Below are 18920 nucleotides of genomic sequence, written 5' to 3'. Positions count from 1 at the left end.
TTTCGGGGAAACACGGTATACTCCGTTTAACTCGCCAGGCTTTTATCCACTCCCTGTTCAGCCAGCCAGGCTTTTCTCCACAGTCCAGCTAGCCAGAGTTTTAAATACAGTTCAACTAGCTAGGCTTTTAAATCCAGCTCAGCTCACCAGACTTTTCTACTCATCCTAACCAGCCAGGCTTTTATTCACAGTTCAACCAGCCAGGCTTTTATACACAGTTCAGTTAGTAAGGCCTCCCAAAACTCCCTTTTAGCCAGCCCAGCTTTAAACACAGTTCCACAAGTCAGGCCAAAACGATCCACCACCCACAACTGTCAACAACTTATCTCTTGACATCCACCCACCGGATCCACCCTGACTATTAGGCTTTCCTTGTTACCTTGGGCTCCTCCAGCAATCACTCTTCTCCTCCAGCCACTTCCTCCCCCACCTCCATCTCTTCTTCCACCCCTTCTCCCTCTACCTCCTCCAACTCCTCCCATTCCATCCTCTCATTCTCCACCCCCTCACTCAGACGTTCCACCCTCTCCTCAGCTGATTCAATTTCCCAATCAGCCCCCTCGCTTTCCTTCTCCTGCCACTCCGCTTCTCGTTTGTCATGACCACCCTTATTCTTCCAGGCAGTCTGAAATCTGTGCTCTCTATGCTCCTGCCTCCTCCCCTCCCACCATGCATTTTGGGTTCTGTAGCTGTTCTGGACTTGTCTTTCCCTCCCCTGCAATGCATTCTGGGAACTGTAGTTTTTCTGCTCCGGCTTTTCCCTCTCCCGCCATGCATTCTGGGATCTGTGGTTTCTGTGCTTCTCACACTATATATATATATAGTACAATAATTATATAACCACAGATAAGATACCATATTAAAGAGATATGTGACAATGAGAAAGGGAATTTGGAGAGTACTATAATACGTGACCAGTGAAAGAAAAATTGAATATGCTTTCCGTACATACAGAAATTATATTTTAATAGAAATAAATATTATAATAGGAGGGAATATGCAATGGAACAAAGTATACTTGTTCGTGATACGTCCGTTTTACGCGGATCTCCAGCGGATGCTGGTGGACGCATCACGGACAAAGCTGTGAAAAGAATCCACGACCACTTGAACTTCAAGAAATCACTAAAAACCAACCTCTTCAAAAAGGCCTACCCCAATGACCCCACGTAACCCTCTTCACCTACCAACACAGCATGACTATGATCGCACAGGACAACACGCAATCTTCATCCATTTCGACCCCCCACTTATACATCATATGATCACTATTCAACTTTGTATTTGTTATCCACCAACTGGGCAAACGCCTTTGACGGTACTATGTAAGCCACATTGAGCCTGCAAATAGGTGGGAAAATGTGGGCTACAAATGCAATAAATAAAAATAAATAAAAAATACTTTGTATTTGTTCACACCGGAGTCTGTAACGCCTCTCCAGTACTATGTAAGCCACATTGAGCCTTCAAATAGGTGGGAAATGTGGGATACAAATGTAACAAATAAATAAATAAATAAATAAAATACTATTAGAAATATATTTATGTGCTAACAGAGCTGAAAAGCTTGGCTCCCAGATTTTCAAAAAGCAATCATAGAGATTTAATTTTCCAGCAATTTTAATTTCATAATTGTAAATAAGGCTCACAGGGCCCTGTTTACTAAGCCGCGCTGTAGGTGCACTAGCGTTTTTAGCGGGCCTTAAAAATTAGTGTGCGGTAATGCTAGAGACAAGCATTAGCATACACTAATTTTTTAGCACGTGCTAAAAACGCTAGTACGCCTTAGTAAACAGGGCCATATTGTTCCACCAAAAGGAGAATGATACTTTGGTATTATCTTTCCATTCTGGCAATATTAATTTTGATAGTTACAGCCAATAGGATATCCAATAGCTCATTCTGAGTTTGGGATATAGAGAACTGAAAACAGAGAGACGTAAAAATAATAATTTGGAAATTTAGAGTTATATGAATATTTAGTAGTATTAAAATTCTTTCTCATACCTGATTTCAAAATAATTGTAAATTAGAACAAGAAAACAACATAGTACTAATCATTTCTATATCGCTACTGGATGTACGCAGAGCTGAACACATTATATACAGGTACTTTCTCTGTCCCTAGGGGGGCTCACAATCTAAGTTTTTTTTACATGTTGCAATGGGGGGTTAAATGACTTGCCCAAGGTTACAAGGAGCTCCTGTGGAGCCAGGTTGCCAGGATCAAAGCCCACTGCACTAACCATTAGGCTACTCCCCCACATGTGATCTAGCAAACCTATCTGAAAGTTACATGACCAATAAAGGTTAGATGAGGTACCCCCTAATCTGGTTAATCTTGTAGGTGTCCAAATCACTCTATGCATGAGAAACTAAAGGAATTATAAAACTGGTGCCGATGCTAAAGCTGTTAACTTTTGACCAGAAAGCAGACCGTTGCTGATCCATTAAGGTAATTAATACTTCATTGGACCATAAATTTTGTAATGCAGAATTGTGTTGATCAGAAGTAGGTAAGAAAAAAGAATAATCATTAGAGGCAGTGTTGCCCATTGAGGGGCCCAACATGGGCTTACCGCTCACTGTTCCGAGACTACCGCCGGCCCAGTGCGGCCGCCGTTGGTAGTCCCGCCATGAGCATGCGCCATTTCCAGGGGAAAAAGAAAGCCCCCAGAAATGTCACCACGTGCTGCACAGATACCGCCAGGTTAGCATGGGATCCCTTATTGCCACCTCAGTGAATGGCGATAAGGGCTCCCTGCCTGACGCATGGTCACACGGTAAGAGTTATCCTATATATTTTATACCATTGGCACATTGACATATCAGGACAGATGGAAAATTTTCTTTTACACAATGAATGTTCAGGGGGAAAAATCTCAGGAGCCCTTTTATCAAGCTGCGGGAAAAGCGCCCTGCGCTGGCAGTGGGGGCCGGGTTACCACGGAACAAGCCATTTCCAGGGTTTTTCTTTTTTCCCCCGGAAATGGCGCACACTCGACAGCGGCTGCGTTGGGTCAGCGGTAGTTCCGAAAGAGCGAGCGGTAAACCCAGATCGGTCTTACCGCCGCTCTGTGAAAGGGCTCCTCAGTTTTTGTCCAGTTTATTGTATATTTCTCTAAAATGTAGCCAATCCCTATGAGGGGGATAGGGGTGTTCAAAAAATACAAATCCCAACCTCTGAATCTAAAAAAAACATATATTAGGTTAAAGGGGAGGAGAATTCAGTATAGGCTGTTCCTTCAGCCGAGCTATTTTTTTAGTGAAATTAGCCATAATGAAACGACTCACTGTTTACGCACTATACATCATCAGTACTCCTGTGATTAACACCCCTCTACCTAATTCTAATACTTTCCATTACAAAATATATAATCAAGAAACGAGTGAGAGAAACTTTTATGAACACCCCTTCTTCCTGTATTTCCTCCACAAAAATGAGGAGTCTTTTTTCAAAATTCTCTTTACAAATCAGTTTGTGTTCTAGAATAACAAAGTGTCATAAGTTAATTAAGGTACCACACCAGATATAAATAAAGCAGTCAGACCTGGGCTAAAACCTTTTATTAGAAAAATGCTTATCTTAGCTTGCTGGCTTGCTTATTTTACTCCCAGGGACGGATCCGGGAATGTTCCTAAAATATAAACCCCAAAGAGCCCACTGATACTACCGCTAGGGGTCAAGCTGCTAAATAAGCTGATAAGGTGGGAGTTCCATACCCTTTAAGGTTATTTGGCAGTCACCCCCTAGTGGTAGTACCACTACTCTACCACTAGGGGTCAGAGGCAGAGCTTTGATCTTAGGCAGCAGACAGGGCAGGAGCAACTGGGGATCGATCACTCCTGCTACCCATTAGACACTAGGGAAAGCCCCTGGTAAGAGCCAGAGAAGGATTCAGGGAGGGGTGGAGAGGGAGTCATCATTCATGGGGGTTCGGTGAAGGGTGGGGGTGTATAAGATGCCGATAGGAGGTCCAGGGGAGGGTGGGAAGTGAAAGGGGTGCTATGGGTGATATCTAGGAGGTAGGATGAGAGGTATAGTTGATTTGGAAGGGATTTCAGCACCATTCCGTTTCCAAATAATGGGCCTCACATAGGGCCTGATATCTGGGTGCTCCAGACTGTAACAAAGCAAAGAGGTGGGATAGGAATGCTATTTTTCTTTTCAGCATTTCCATTTCTGCTCCCACTGGATATGCTGGAAAATAAATGTGCAATTCTGCATGTTTCTCTGGGCAAATTACAAAAGGCTCCATCTTCAGCAGAGCCTTTTGTAAAATAATGGGGGGAATTGAGCACATCCTGACCTGGATGCCTCAATTCCCCTCTCCGTGATCTAAAATGGTCCTTCTTATGTTGTTACTTCAAAGGCTTGGCATGCATGACCACCCATTGTTTCATGGTTGGAATTGTTTTCCATAGAACTTCCCGGAGCCCCTTCCAATCTGATCATTTCCAATATCAGCCCTCGTTCTGCTGTGCTGCAGTTCCACCCTGGCTACAATGGCAAAACTTCCATCTGCAAGTGGATCTTGGAAGGACAGGTAGGAATCTGGCACCTAAAACAAATTTGGAAAATGTGTCTATTTTGTGCTTATTTTATGAAGTCCAGATTAAAGAAATGTCCCAAAAACAAAGGTGAAACCAAAAACCAAATCCAGAAACACCTTCTCACAGTATGCAAGCACAGATTTAAAATAATTAGGGGCTCATTTTCAATAGAAATCAAACAAAATAAAACATGGAAAAGAAAATAAGATGATACCTTTTTTATTGGACATAACTTAATACATTTCTTGATTAGCTTTCGAAGGTTGCCCTTCTTCCTCAGATCGGAAATAAGCAAATGAGGTAGCAGATAGTATATATGAGAGAAACATCAAAGCTAATCAAGAAATGTATTAAGTTATGTCCAATAAAAAAGGTATCATCTTATTTTCTTTTCCATGTTTTATTTGGTTTGATTTCTATTGATAACCTTTAAGAGTGGACTAACACGGCTACCACACCTCTCTACTTAAGATGGAAGGGCTCATTTTCGAAACAGAAAAATGTCCAAAATGCAGCAGATGAACTTCTTTATTTTTTTTTTGCCAAAAAGTCCAAATCACTATTTTTGAAACCCATTGTTAAGAAGTTTTTCTGTGCAGTTCGTATGCAGAGCTTCCAAATCAGAAGGGGGAATGTTGGGGGCAGGATTTGGATGTTCCTAAACGTTGACATTTTTCTGCCATAATGGAACAAAACCCAAAAACGTTCAGGGCTAAAAGTTGGACATTTTGGTCTAGACCTGTTTCAATCACAAGGTGCCCTAAATGAAGGGATTAAGGCATGACCTACCCCCTTACTCCCTCAGTGGTCACTAACCCCCATCCCCCATCCCCAAAGATGTAAAAGAAACAGTTCATTATATTATAGAAATCTCTCTAATATAATAACAAAAACCGTACTCTTCAAAGGACTAAAATTCTGTGGGGTGCATCAAACTCTGGGGGATAAGTAAGGGAAAAAGCCTCTGAATCTAGCCCAGCCTCCAACCCAAGTAATTGCTATTGATAACAAAGGCTGAGAAAATTTACTGGGTTTCTTATCTTCATCGGCATGAAAAACCCTTTAGTTCCAAAATGTAGAAGATGCTAAAACTCCACAGAATTGACTAGGGATCCATAAAAAAGAGAAGTGAAAGCATTTTAACTTAACTTCCAAGTGCAGGTACAAAACAACGTGTGAATCATCGGTCCAACACACCAACTTTGGCCAGAGTTTCGCTGTAAAGCCACTGTCTCAAGGCGTGAGTAACCAAGAAATTCAAACACAGGCGTGCTTCCTGCTCACTGGCTTGTGTTAGAATTTCTTGGTTACTCACGCCTTGAGACAGCGCCTGTGTCAGGGGTCGCAACAAACAGCTGACAACATTCGGTGGTATTGTAAAAATAACATTCGGTGGTATTGTAAAGGATAGTATGATTGAAGAAGCGCAGTCTGCATTTCTTCAATCATACTATCCTTTAATTTTGTATGAAGGGGATCACACGACGTAGCAGTACATGACTAGTCAAATTGTATTGTTTTACCGTGTCGGGTCCATTCAAGCAGTGTTTCATCAACATATATGATTAAGGACTTCAATTCCCCTTTTCTTGAAGGCCCTTGGCGCTTTTTGTTTTGTTTTGGTTTTTTTTGTCTGTTTCCACAGTAGCCAGTCCTGGTAACAAGAACCTGGCAGAGTCCCCAAAGTAGCAGGATTCCTTGCTTCTGAACCCTAGAGATAAACAGTGGCTCTCCCCAGGTTTTAATAACAGTTTATGGAGTTTTCCTCCAGGAATTTGTCCAAATCGTTTTTAATCTCAGCTACATTTAATGCTTACTATAATCCAAGGAGTGATAAGAACCAAAGAATTAATATATTATTTTACTAAACTGCTTTGTTTGTGTTTGGTACATTTATGTCATTTTTTTTAAATAAGTACATAAGTACATAAGTAGTGCCATACTGGGAAAGACCAAAGGTCCATCTAGCCCAGCATCCTGTCACCGACAGTGGCCAATCCAGGTCAAGGGCACCTGGCACGCTCCCCAAACGTAAAAACATTCCAGACAAGTTATACCTAAAAATGCGGAATTTTTCCAAGTCCATTTAATAGCGGTCTATGGACTTGTCCTTTAGGAATCTATCTAACCCCTTTTTAAACTCCGTCAAGCTAACCGCCCGTACCACGTTCTCCGGCAACGAATTCCAGAGTCTAATTACACGTTGGGTGAAGAAAAATTTTCTCTGATTCGTTTTAAATTTACCACACTGTAGCTTCAACTCATGCCCTCTAGTCCTAGTATTTTTGGATAGCGTGAACAGTCGCTTCACATCCACCCGATCCATTCCACTCATTATTTTATACACTTCTATCATATCTCCCCTCAGCCGTCTCTTCTCCAAGCTGAAAAGCCCTAGCCTTCTCAGCCTCTCTTCATAGGAAAGTCGTCCCATCCCCACTATCATTTTCGTCGCCCTTCGCTGTACCTTTTCCAATTCTACTATATCTTTTTTGAGATACGGAGACCAGTACTGAACACAATACTCCAGGTGCGGTCGCACCATGGAGCGATACAACGGCATTATAACATCCGCACACCTGGACTCCATACCCTTCCTAATAACACCCAACATTCTATTCGCTTTCCTAGCCGCAGCAGCACACTGAGCAGAAGGTTTCAGCGTATCATCGACGACGACACCCAGATCCCTTTCTTGATCCGTAACTCCTAACGCGGAACCTTGCAAGACGTAGCTATAATTCGGGTTCCTCTTACCCACATGCATCACTTTGCACTTGTCAACATTGAACTTCATCTGCCACTTGCACGCCCATTCTCCCAGTCTCGCAAGGTCCAATATTTAAAGGGAGATAACCATGTAGGAGAGGCTCCTCTTTTCCTTCCCCAACCACCACCCCCAATACCTAAAGTAAAATCTATGATGTTATGGTGGACACTCACCCCCCCCCCACCCCCCCAGTGGCTCTACTACTACTACTACTACTACTATTTAACATTTCTAGAGCTCTACAAAGTGTACGCAGCGCTGTACAAACACAGAAGAAAGACAGTCCCTGCTCAAAGAGCTTACAATCTAATAGACAAAAAGTAAAGCATTTAAATTTAAAATATTTAAGCAGTCAAGCACAAGAGAACAGTCACAGAAGGACTGAAGATGTTGAAGGGTGGTCAGTGTGATTAGGTGTAACTCTGGTTGGAGTAGTGGGAGAAGGTGATAGAAGAATAGAAATGGGTGAGGTAAAAGAAATGAGTGGGTTGATAGGGAGGTTATATAAGACATGTCACTCTGAGTAGAGGGGTAGGGTGGGCGGGACTAAGTCTAAAGCAGGAGAAGGTATTCTCTGCAGCCTATCTGTGAGATGGAAAATGCTCTCTGAAGCTGCTGCCGCCTATAAGTTGTTAATTTTCTGTCCCTGAAAGAGATCCAAGCCACACCCACGAAGTTCAAACTGTCTGTGGGGAGGGGAGGAAATGGCAGTGCTCTCCAGACTGCCCTGTTCAGCTTGAAGTTGGGAAGAAGGAACAATGCCTCCTCATCACCATATTGCAAAATGGCACCACCTGACCTCATTCTTTGTACCTACAGTTACCCCTGACACAGCCTTTTGTATGGGTGAAATGTGGCCATGTCGGTCTTCTTATATGTGAGATCTCCTTTGCTGAATGAAATTTTGTAATCCCCTTGATGTGTGACCCACAATACACTTTGCAGGGTCAGGTACTGCCATTTTGCACGATGGCATGGAGGCAAGAGCAAATGGGTGGGCATCGTTCCTCCCTCTTAACTTCAAGGTGCATGTGAAGGGTCCAGGGATTTGGAGTCCACTAGACCACCATGGATTTGATTTTGGGTGCCGGGGGGGGGGGGGGGGGGGGGTTCATTAAGATACTATGGATTTTATTTTTGGTGTTAGGGTGGGGAGTTGGGGAGAGGAGGGCTTCCAATAGACCACCTTGGATTTGTTGTTTTGGTTGTTAGGAGGGTGGGAGATTGGAGATTATAGGGTCATCTCTGGGGTTAGGGAGCCCAGAAGGGGGGAGTCATTTATGGGGTTGGGTAGTAGGGGGCTCAAGGGCCTTCAGTGGGAATTGGTTATCTGAGATGTAATGCCAGCAGCTCAACCATCCTTTTCATGTAACCATATAATCTAAACTGAGAGGAAAAGGATTCAGATTATATAATACAGACACCATCAGAAGGAGCAAAGAGTTGCATATGTGAGTGAAGTTACACCAAGGAAACCTTTCAATGTTTTTTTTTTTAATGAACTGTTATGATCAAAGTTGTAACCAGTTTACCCTAATCCTATTGACAATTTGTCTTTTACTTTTCATTATCCATATACCATACATATTTGTTAAAAATGGAGTGCCATTTTTTTTTATCTTAATGCCGGCGTGGTCTCCAGTTGATCCTTTTTACCTTGTTACCGTTCTACTGTGACTAACTCTTTTTGCTATTTGCTATAGCGAGCTCATTAATTGAAGGACAGTGAGTTAAAGTTGAGAGGCAAGGAGAGTAAATTTGGCTATCGACACTATAAATTAATTATGTACCTGCCCCAACCAAGAGAGCTACTTACACTTATTCCCATTGCTTTAAATATACTGTGTAGTCCAGGGCAATGTGCAAGCTTAGCTTGTGTGCAAAACCCCTTTCTGCATCATCCCACTTCAGGCACAGGCAGCTCCTTGTGACTCTGGGCAAGTCATTTAACCCTCCATTGCCCCATGTAAGCCGCATTGAGCCTGCCATGAGTGGGAAAGCGCAGGGTACAAATGTAACAAAAATAAAATAGATACTATTGGACATTCTACATGGAATGTTGCTATTCCACTAGCAACATTCCATGTAGAAGGCTGCGCAGGCTTCTGTTTCTGTGAGTCTGACGTCCGGACGTCAGACTCACAGAAGCAAAAGCCTGCGCGGCCACATTCACAGAAGCAGAAGCCTGCGCGGCCACACTGGTGATCTGCAAGGGCTGACTTCTACATGGAATGTTGCTAGTGGAATAGCAACATCTCAAATAGTAGCAACAGTGGAGGAGTGGCCTAGTGGTTAGGGTGGTGAACTTTGGTCCTGGGGAACTGAGGAACTGACTTCAATTTCCACTTCAGGCACAGGCAGCTCCTTGTGACTCTGGGCAAGTCACTTAACCCTCCATTGCCCCATGTAAGCCGCATTGAGCCTGCCATGAGTGGGAAAGCGCAGGGTACAAATGTAACAAAAATAAAATAGATACTATTGGAGATTCTACATGGAATGTTGCTACTATTGGAGATTCTGCATGGAATGTTGCTATTCCACTAGCAACATTCCATGTAGAAGGCTGCGCAGGCTTCTGTTTCTGTGAGTCTGACGTCCTGCACGTATGTGCAGGACGTCAGACTCACAGAAGCAGAAGCCTGCGCGGCCACATTGGTGATTTGCAAGGGCCGACTTCTAGTGGAATAGCAACATTCCATGTAGAATCTCAAATAATAGCAACAGTGGAGGAGTGGCCTAGTGGTTAGGGTGGTGGACTTTGGTCCTGAGGAACTGAGTTCAATTCCCACTTCAGGCACAGGCAGCTCCTTGTGACTCTGGGCAAGTCACTTAACCCTCCATTGCCCCATGTAAGCCGCATTGAGCCTGCCATGAGTGGGAAAGCTCGGGGTACAAATGTAACAAACAAAAAAAAATACACCCACAAAATTGTGCATTACAGCTGTACTAAGCCTGCACAAAGCCTGAGTACATTTTCTTGCATCAGTCCCTGGGGCGGGGAAACCTTTCTTTATCTCAGGAGCACCTTATTCAAAGACATCTTTACAGCCACAGAGGTGTCAAAAATCACACTGGGGCATCCCTTCATGAAGAATCTTCAGCTTTTGTGAGGTATAACAAAGCCTTCCAGAGCCCTCTCTTCTGTAGCTCTTGTTCACCTCAGCAAATCTCTGCTGTTTGCACATAGCTCAGTGGAGAAATCTGGAAAGATAGATTTCCCTTTCTTTATTTTAAAGCTCTCTTTCTTTCTTTTCTTTTTTTTTCTAGCAGTGGTGAGAGTTGTGGCCTTGTTTGTAATATTGTTCATTCAGAGGATGAAAGCAAGTGAACAGGCCTCTTCTTGTGCAGGAGCTGGGCCTGATGCCTAATATATGAGGCTAGTACTGAAAAATCAATGCGAAGTTCCTACCCTTCTTTTTCCATGCCCTAAATCCGCCCCTGTTACCACCCACTTTTTATGCTCCTAAGTTTAAGAGTAAAAATTTATACACTTGGCCCAGATATATTTTCAAAGGGGCCAATTTACATGCAGAGCTCTCAGTGGGGCCCTTTTACTAAAGCTTAGTGTGTGCTAACAGACATTAGCTTAGAATAAGTAAGGGAAGAGTTGGATACTTGGGGGTGGGTTTTATTTTTATTTTTTGCAGGGGATGGAATGAGGAGTAATTGAAATCAAGGGTTTAATTCAGGGGCGTGGCCGGACAGCATTTGGGTGGGCCTAGGCAAGAGGTGGGTGGGCACCAAATGTTCTCCCCCACCACCACCAAAAGACATCTCAGCTAGCAGGAAAATGCTTCTTTCCACCTTGGCAGTCTGCAGCAGGCATGCGCTGAAAACTGAACATGCGCAGGTGCCAGTATTGTGGAGAGTATTTATTTATTTATTGCATTTGTATCCCACATTTTCCCACCTCTTTGCGGGCTCAATGTGGCTTACAATACATCATGAATAGTGGAAATATATAAGAAAATAGACATTTAGTATTACAGAAGGATCTTGGTTAACATTATAATGATAAAACATGATAGTAAATATAACAAGCAGATGTTATAAGGCAATTCTGGATGTATGTGGAGTAGCGTTTTCATTGCCATCAGGGGGAAGGTCTTCAGCTGGTAGAGCTTGGGATCTCCACCAGCTACCGCTAAACGTGTGCTGCTGTTGAGTGGGCCTGAGCCCTAAGTGGATGGGCCCTGGCCCACCCAGGCCCACCTGTGGCTACGCCACTGGTTTAATTTGAAATACCAAGGAAAGGAAATTGATTGTTAATTAAGATGTTTTTCTTTGGTTTGCACAGCTATTATAAAACAGTTCTACTTAGGACTGTTCACGTTACCTTTCAATAAAAGAGCCTCTTGAAATGCACAATGATGGTTCTTTTCTTTGTGTCGCTGTTGAGACCTATCATTTTGGTTTGATTGCATCTGTTCTTTGCCCCTCCCTCCCCCAGGTTGCAAACCAAGCCAACTGCAGCTAATGGTTAAGCTAGCCTTGATCTCTGCCCTGTTACAAGATCCAATATTTCTTTATATTTCTGTGCCATTATGACTTTCCTAAGAAAAGGGGGGGGGGGGGGTGAAATCTACAGGTTTCCACTTCCTTCACTCTTTTTGATAAGTCTTCATCTGACCCATGTGCAGTTCTGGTCCTCTGAATATTTTCACTCCGTAAAGTATATTCATTGTGTCATCTGCTTTGCATACTTCTTTCTGGTCAGTCACTGGGGCTCTAAAAGATTCTATTAAAAAGCATGTGGGAAGAAGAGATGGACTGTCAAGATGACAGGTTTTATATGAAGGGTTACCCTAGAGCTATTCTACCTTCTATAATTTTATAAGGCAGACGGAGATTAATAATTCTTGCTTGTGCAGCCACTTTTCCTTTGGCTCCCTGGGCTCTTCAGCAAGTAGGGAGACACGCATTGCCCAACTGGTTAAAGCATAAAGTGGTTGTACTATGATAGTGGTAACTTGAGTCTATCTGCTTCTTAAAGATAACAGGCATATAGACCCTCCACACACATCTTGCATTAAAAAAAGGAAATCTTTATGCTAATTAGAGCCTCCGGTGTTGACTTGTTGATTATATCTGCCTTGTTGGCTATTCCTTCAGTCTTTGACAACACCAGATCACTCACTGTTACCCAACTACACAAAGCTCTCAGAAATTATCTGACTACAATCAGTTGGTGAAGATATATCTAGGAGGAAGTCAGTTGTATGTCTCATGCTTGATTCAATTTCAATTGCTCTGAAAGTCCCTCAGGCCTGTGAGTTTTGACTATAAAACCTGTAATTTATATTGATGTGCTGTTGAAACTATGCAGTAACCAAAGGCATTTTTGCTTGGTGAAAAAATATTTTTTCTCTAGCATTTTATTTTATCTGTGTTAAACAGAAAGTTAAACAAATGATTATTTGCTAAAACTTGGAGGAGGGGATGAAAAATAAAAATAGTTTGTACATTCAGTCAGTGTCCGTCTGCCTTCTATGAAGGTCATTTACTATGTTAGTACGATTGTCATCTGTGATATTCTCTTCTGCCATGGCAGCATTCGGCAAGACTGTTATGAAAACCCAAAGTGAGAAAACAAGGGAGTTTTTTCTTTGTCTGAGGTCAATACATTAAGGACTAAATTCTGTAAATAGTGCTGGAAAAATCAGTGCTGAAAAGCAGGGCCGCCGAGAGACTGGACCGGGCCTGGGGCAAGGCCACGCCCCCCGAGGTCGCCGCCACCGCTCCCCCCCCCCCCCCCCAAGGTCACCGCCGTCTGCCACCGGGCCGGGCCCCTGCTTTGAAATCAGAGCGCATCTCACCTCCATGTGAAAGCGGATTGCCTCTCTTCGGGCCTCCTTACCTCCCTGTGTCCCGCCCTCGCGGAAGTTATGTCAGACGAGGGCGGGAAGGAGGCCCAAAGGGAGGCGAAATGCTGCTGCCTGCAGCGCTTTCACAAGGATGTGAGAGGCGCTGTGATTTCAGTGCAGGGGGCCCGGCCCGGTGGCAGACGGTCGACGACGGAGGGTGGGTGGGACTGCGGCGCCAGGCCCAGGGAATTTTGTCACCACCCCCCCCCCCCCCGCCCCCCTCTCAGTGTTCCTGCTGAAAAGAATGGCACTTAAGTTAGGCGCTGGTCATAGAGTAGCGCTTAGCGCCATGAACCGTGACTACATTTAGGCGCGACCATTTACACCAACAAAACCTTGGTGTAAATCCCTGTTGCCTAAATAAGACACAGATCCCCCCCTTATTCTATAACAATGCAGCTAAATTGCAGGTACGCCTCTAATTTGCCCATGACCCTCCCATCTCCGTGCCCCCATTTTTGATCTGCGCGCGTATATTTACAAGCAAAGATTTTTAATTAATGCCAATTAGCACCGATAATTGTTAGGGCCCAATTAGCACTAATTTGTTTGTTATTCCATTAAATTGCGTGCATGCCCAACTTTGCGCGCACAATTTAAAGCACCATTTATAGAATTTGGGAGTAAAACTTGAATAAAAATATGCGCTAAGGGGGTCCTTTACAAAGGTGTTCTAGCGTTTTTAGCATGCGCTAATGATTAGCATGATGAGCTAAATGCTAGAGATATACGTGGACTATATGGGCATCTCTAGTGCTTAGCGCGCGCTTATTTTTAGCACATGCTAAAAACGCTAGAGTGCCTTTGTAAAAAGAGCCCTAAATTTTTTTTGCACACATTTTGCTTTACTTCCATGTCACATGAATGCCTGATGCAGTGAGCCAGTGACAAGCTAATAATGTCTTGATCATTAAAAAAAAACATACTAGAAAATGTGTATTAAAACTGGAATAAAAATATGTGCCGTATAGCAAGCATTTTACAGGGGTCATAGGCAATAAAACAGTAGTAAAGTTAAAAAGAATGCAAACTTTACTGTTGTTTTAAAATGTGAATAAAGCCTTTCTGGTCCAGAACACACACACACGCACTATCATTGCTCCTCATTAAGCCCCTCTCCTTAATTCATTTCCACTCAGTACAATCATTTACTATCCTTTCCCTCTTTAATGCACCCCTACACTTAAATCACCCACCAGTTGGGCCCCCAAATCCCCTAACAGACCCAATCAACTCCCTAAATCCTGTAACCAGTCCATTGGCACCATAAATTCACTAACATACCCACTGAACCTCTGAACCCGGTACGTATTCCATAGTTGGGAATGTTGGTTTGGGGTAGTGAGTGGGTGTACCTAGTGGAGCTGCATTTGACATTGAGATATATTGATGACTTGACTGACTGGAATGCGTGAAGGAGGTGGGCTTAGAGATGGGAAGCTAGAATGAGGGTCTGTCTAGTCTCTGACTTGTGTACCTCAGGACATGGGTGTTATGATTCCTGGTTGAGAGCCCTTGGTTCTTAGGACAGGCCTACAAAAGACTGAATCCCCACAATCTGAGCAGGAAGCGGCTACTGACAGCAGGGTAAAGAGAAAAGCGCAGAGGGCTACAGGAGGTCCAGTCACACAGGAAGCAAGGCTTTTAATGGAACCAGTTCACGCAGAAAGCAGGGCTAGACTGGAACTCGCTCACACAAGAAGCAAGATTATACTGGAGCACACATACACAATAGCAAGGCATGATACTGGGACCCACACACACAGTAGCAAGGCGTGATACTGGGACCCACACACACAGTAGCAAGGCGTGATACTGGGACCCACACACAAGAAGCAAGACGCTGCACTGGAACCCACATACATAGACAATGAAGAATGGCTGCTGGAACCCACTCATGCAGATGATGAAGAAAGGCTGCTGGTGTAGCATGATATGAGTTTAATTGTCAAGAGTTATTGATTTTGCTGGATCAGATACAAATGTATATATATAGAAATACAGCTGCAAAGACTTATTGGGACAGAATAAGATAAACTGGTCTGGCTTCCATCTCCCCCTTCCCCCCTGGAAACTACTGATAACAAAAACTAGCTAGGTGGACACCTGGGCCCATCATCACATCTCCAGAGAACAAAACTCTGAAAATGGACAGCAATCACAGAGACTATACTTAACAAAAGACAGTGAAACTCCACCTTTTCTCAGACAAAGACTCAGACTGAAAAGCCCATCTATCAGACAAAAGAAGCCCACTTGCTCTCAGACAATGGACCACAGATGGTCAGACAAAGCCTCATAGTTGAAACCAGTTACTAAAAATAGATGAAACCAGTTACTAAAAATAGATGAGACCAGTTACTACAAAAGGGGCTTGAATTATCTTGGTGCTGACTTCTTCCCTCTGAACACGTGGCTCATTGATTCCTGATCGGTCTCTCTCTTTGGATCTACCTCCTGCCTCTCTGCTGGACATTGCGCACACCCTGATAAGAATTCGCCAGGCTCCAGCAACAACTTTGCAACAAAATACTTCTTTAGCAGAGAGGATCTCCATCACTTCCACCAGCTATCAGCAGCCTCCATCAAAGTGAGTTACCATTATCCAGCATAATTTATAATTCAGACTTGATATCTTGAAGGCACATTTCCCATGTGAAAGATTCTTAAAAACTGCCTCTCTCTCTTGTAACATTATTACATTACCTGTATTGTAAATAAACATTATTAAAGTTAAATATATGGTCTTTATGTTCTGAGCACGTCTTTAAATCTTGCAGTGCAGGTTAATGTAATTCAACAAATATAATATTTAATACCCCTTTTTCTTACATATTCTTATCTTATTACCATAGGTAATTGGTGGAGAACAAAATATATATTATTTGTATAACACTGGAACCCACTCATGCAGATGATGGAGAAAGGCTGCTGGAACCCAATCACGCAGACGATGGAGAATGGCTGCTGGAACCCAATCACGCAGACGATGGAGAATGGCTGCTGGAACCCAATCACGCAGACGATGGAGAATGGCTGCTGGAACCCAATCACGCAGACGATGGAGAATGGCTGCTGGAACCCACTCATCCAGACGATGGAGAATGGCTGCTGGAACCCAATCACGCAGACGATGGAGAATGGCTGCTGGAACCCAATCACGCAGACGATGGAGAATGGCTGCTGGAACCCACTCATCCAGACGATGGAGAATGGCTGCTGGAACCCACTCACCCAGACAATGGAGAATGGCTGCTGGAACCCACTCACGCAGGCGATGGAGAATGGCTGCTGGAACCCACTCACGCAGACGATAGAGAAAGGCTGCTGGAACCCACTCACGCAGACGATGGAGAATGGCTGCTGGAACCCACTCACGCAGACGATGGAGAATGGCTGCTGGAACCCACTCACGCAGGCGACGGAGAATGGCTACTGGAACCCACTCACGCAGGCGATGGAGAATGGCTGCCGGAATCCACTCACGCAGGCGATGGAGAATGGTTGCCGGAACCCACTCACGCAGGCGATGAAGAATGGCTGCCGGAACCCACTCACGCAGGCGATGGAGAATGGCTGCCGGAATCCACTCACGCAGGCGATGGAGAATGGTTGCCGGAACCCACTGACGCAGGCGATGGAGAATGGCTGCCGGAACCCACTCACGCAGGCGATGGAAAATGGCTGCTGGAACCCACTCACACAGACGATGGAGAATGGCTGCTGGAACCCACTCACGCAGACGATGGAGAATGGCTGCTGGAACCCACTCACGCAGGCGATGGAGAATGGCTGCTGGAATCCACTCACGCAGGCCATGGAGAATGGCTGCCGGAACCCACTCACGCAGGCCATGGAGAATGGCTGCCGGAACCCACTCACGCAGGCCATGGAGAATGGCTGCCGGAACCCACTCACGCAGGCCATGGAGAATGGCTGCCGGAACCCACTCGTGCAGACGATGAAGAGATGTCAGCCAGGCAGGAGCAAACAGTGCCTCGGAACCCACGAACACCAGGAAACAGTCTGGGCTACTACGACGCAAGATCATCAAGGGTCTGGACTGGCGGGGTTAAATCGGGCCATGGCTTATGATGTCATTAGGGCGACGGAGGTTCAGGTCCCACGCTGTGATGCAGCTCCTCCTTCTGGCAATACGGCCTGCAGCCAAGGACCCATCGTGTGCTGCCTGCGTGAACCGTTGTCTGGTGCATGGTAGGACCGTGACACCGGGGTCCCTAATTAAACTGAGTCTGTAATATAAGCCAAGTATGTTGTGCTTGCAAAATAGCAATTATAATTGTGTAGAAGTATTTTTCTAATAAAGTTTGCACACACTTTCCCTTTGAAAACTAGTGTAACTTATTAACAAACTTGTTGCACAAGTTAAGAAGTTTGTTATTCAATTACACTCTAACTTTCTTAACAAAACAGGTGTATGTTGACAATAATTATGAATCTTATTGATTTGTTGGGATTTATTAACTGCTGGCAGATTTGGCATCAGTTAAAAGCTGTTCCCCCCCCCCCCCCCCCCCCCCATATTTCTACACGAAGTTGGGCAGACTGGATGGACCTTACAGGTCTTTCAGTGCCGTGATCTACTATGTAACTATGTAAGGTCACCACTGATTTCAAATGCTGACCATGGCATCTAAACTTATACCTGGATATTCAACGCCAGACCATTCCCAAATGCCAGCACTGAATATCTGAGTATAAGATTATCACCGGATGTTATCAGGGTATCAACACCGGTACCTAGACAGCTGTCCGGATAAGTTAGGGCAGCTATTTTACTCATGGGCGTAGTTTGACTGTTTCATTTCGGAGGGGGGAGGGGGAAAAAGGGTGGTGTGTGGCACATTAGCATATCATTTGCATATATACAGCTCATATATATTCATTATCATTCCCAAAAAAGTTAAAAACACTGAATAGGAAGCCAGAATATCATTTGCATATATACATTTCATACATATTCATTATTGCTATTTCCCCCCAAAAAAAGATTTAAAAAAAAACATTGAATAAGAAGCTGTGTTTATTTCCTTTTTTTCTCACTCTAGTCTTTAGTCATCATTTCATGTTATCTCCCGCTCCGCTTTTTTCATCTTTTTTTTACCCTCCCTCTTCTTAGCAGCCTTTAAAATTTGGTGTGTTTTTTTTTTTCAACTGAAAAGATAATGCTGAATTTGATTTTAATTTTTGGTGCAACATATGTACTGTTCACAAATATGGCCAGTTCAAAAATAAATCAGCAAAACAGTTGCCGAAGGCTGTGGAAATCATTATATAACTTTATTGCTCCTAGTTAAGCCAGCTCATGGTGTTTCCTTGAATATGAAAGTGGCACATGGCAATTTAAGGTTGCTGGTTCATTTTCTGTAAGTAATAAAGAAGTCCGAACAAACGAAGCATTTTGTTTCCTATGGATATACACACAAAAGGAGGGAAATGTCCTAAAAACTCATACCCAGATAAATGGGTTATTTAAAAATTGCATAGCTCCCTGCACAGAGAAAAACTTGCACTGTTGATTCTTTTAATTAAGCAACTGTGAAGACTTACTGTTTCGCTCCCCTTCTAGCCCCGTGGGGCCCGTTATCACCGCTGTTGCAGCAGCAGCACTGGAGTCTTCCGATCTCTCTTTCTCTCCCAGCCCCGCGGCACCAGGTATCGCTCCCCTCCCCCGAATCTTCCAATCCCCTGAGCCGCCAGCAGTCTCGGCG

General features: G+C 44.0%; 1 protein-coding gene across 1 annotated transcript in view; it reads left to right on the top strand.

Moving 5' to 3' along the window:
* SDK1 (sidekick cell adhesion molecule 1) overlaps positions 1 to 18920 on the top strand; it is a 734579-nt gene that overhangs the window by 489331 nt on the left and 226328 nt on the right. The window contains exon 22 of the mRNA XM_030212035.1: positions 4426 to 4547. Within this exon, the coding sequence (XP_030067895.1) occupies positions 4426 to 4547 (122 nt within the window). The remainder of the gene's footprint in view (positions 1 to 4425; positions 4548 to 18920) is intronic.

The sequence above is a fragment of the Microcaecilia unicolor genome, chromosome 8 (assembly GCF_901765095.1).
Source record: "Microcaecilia unicolor chromosome 8, aMicUni1.1, whole genome shotgun sequence".
Lineage (NCBI taxonomy): Eukaryota > Metazoa > Chordata > Amphibia > Gymnophiona > Siphonopidae > Microcaecilia > Microcaecilia unicolor.
The sequence above is the reverse complement of the archived record's forward strand: the minus strand, read 5'-3'. Positions and strand labels throughout refer to the sequence as shown.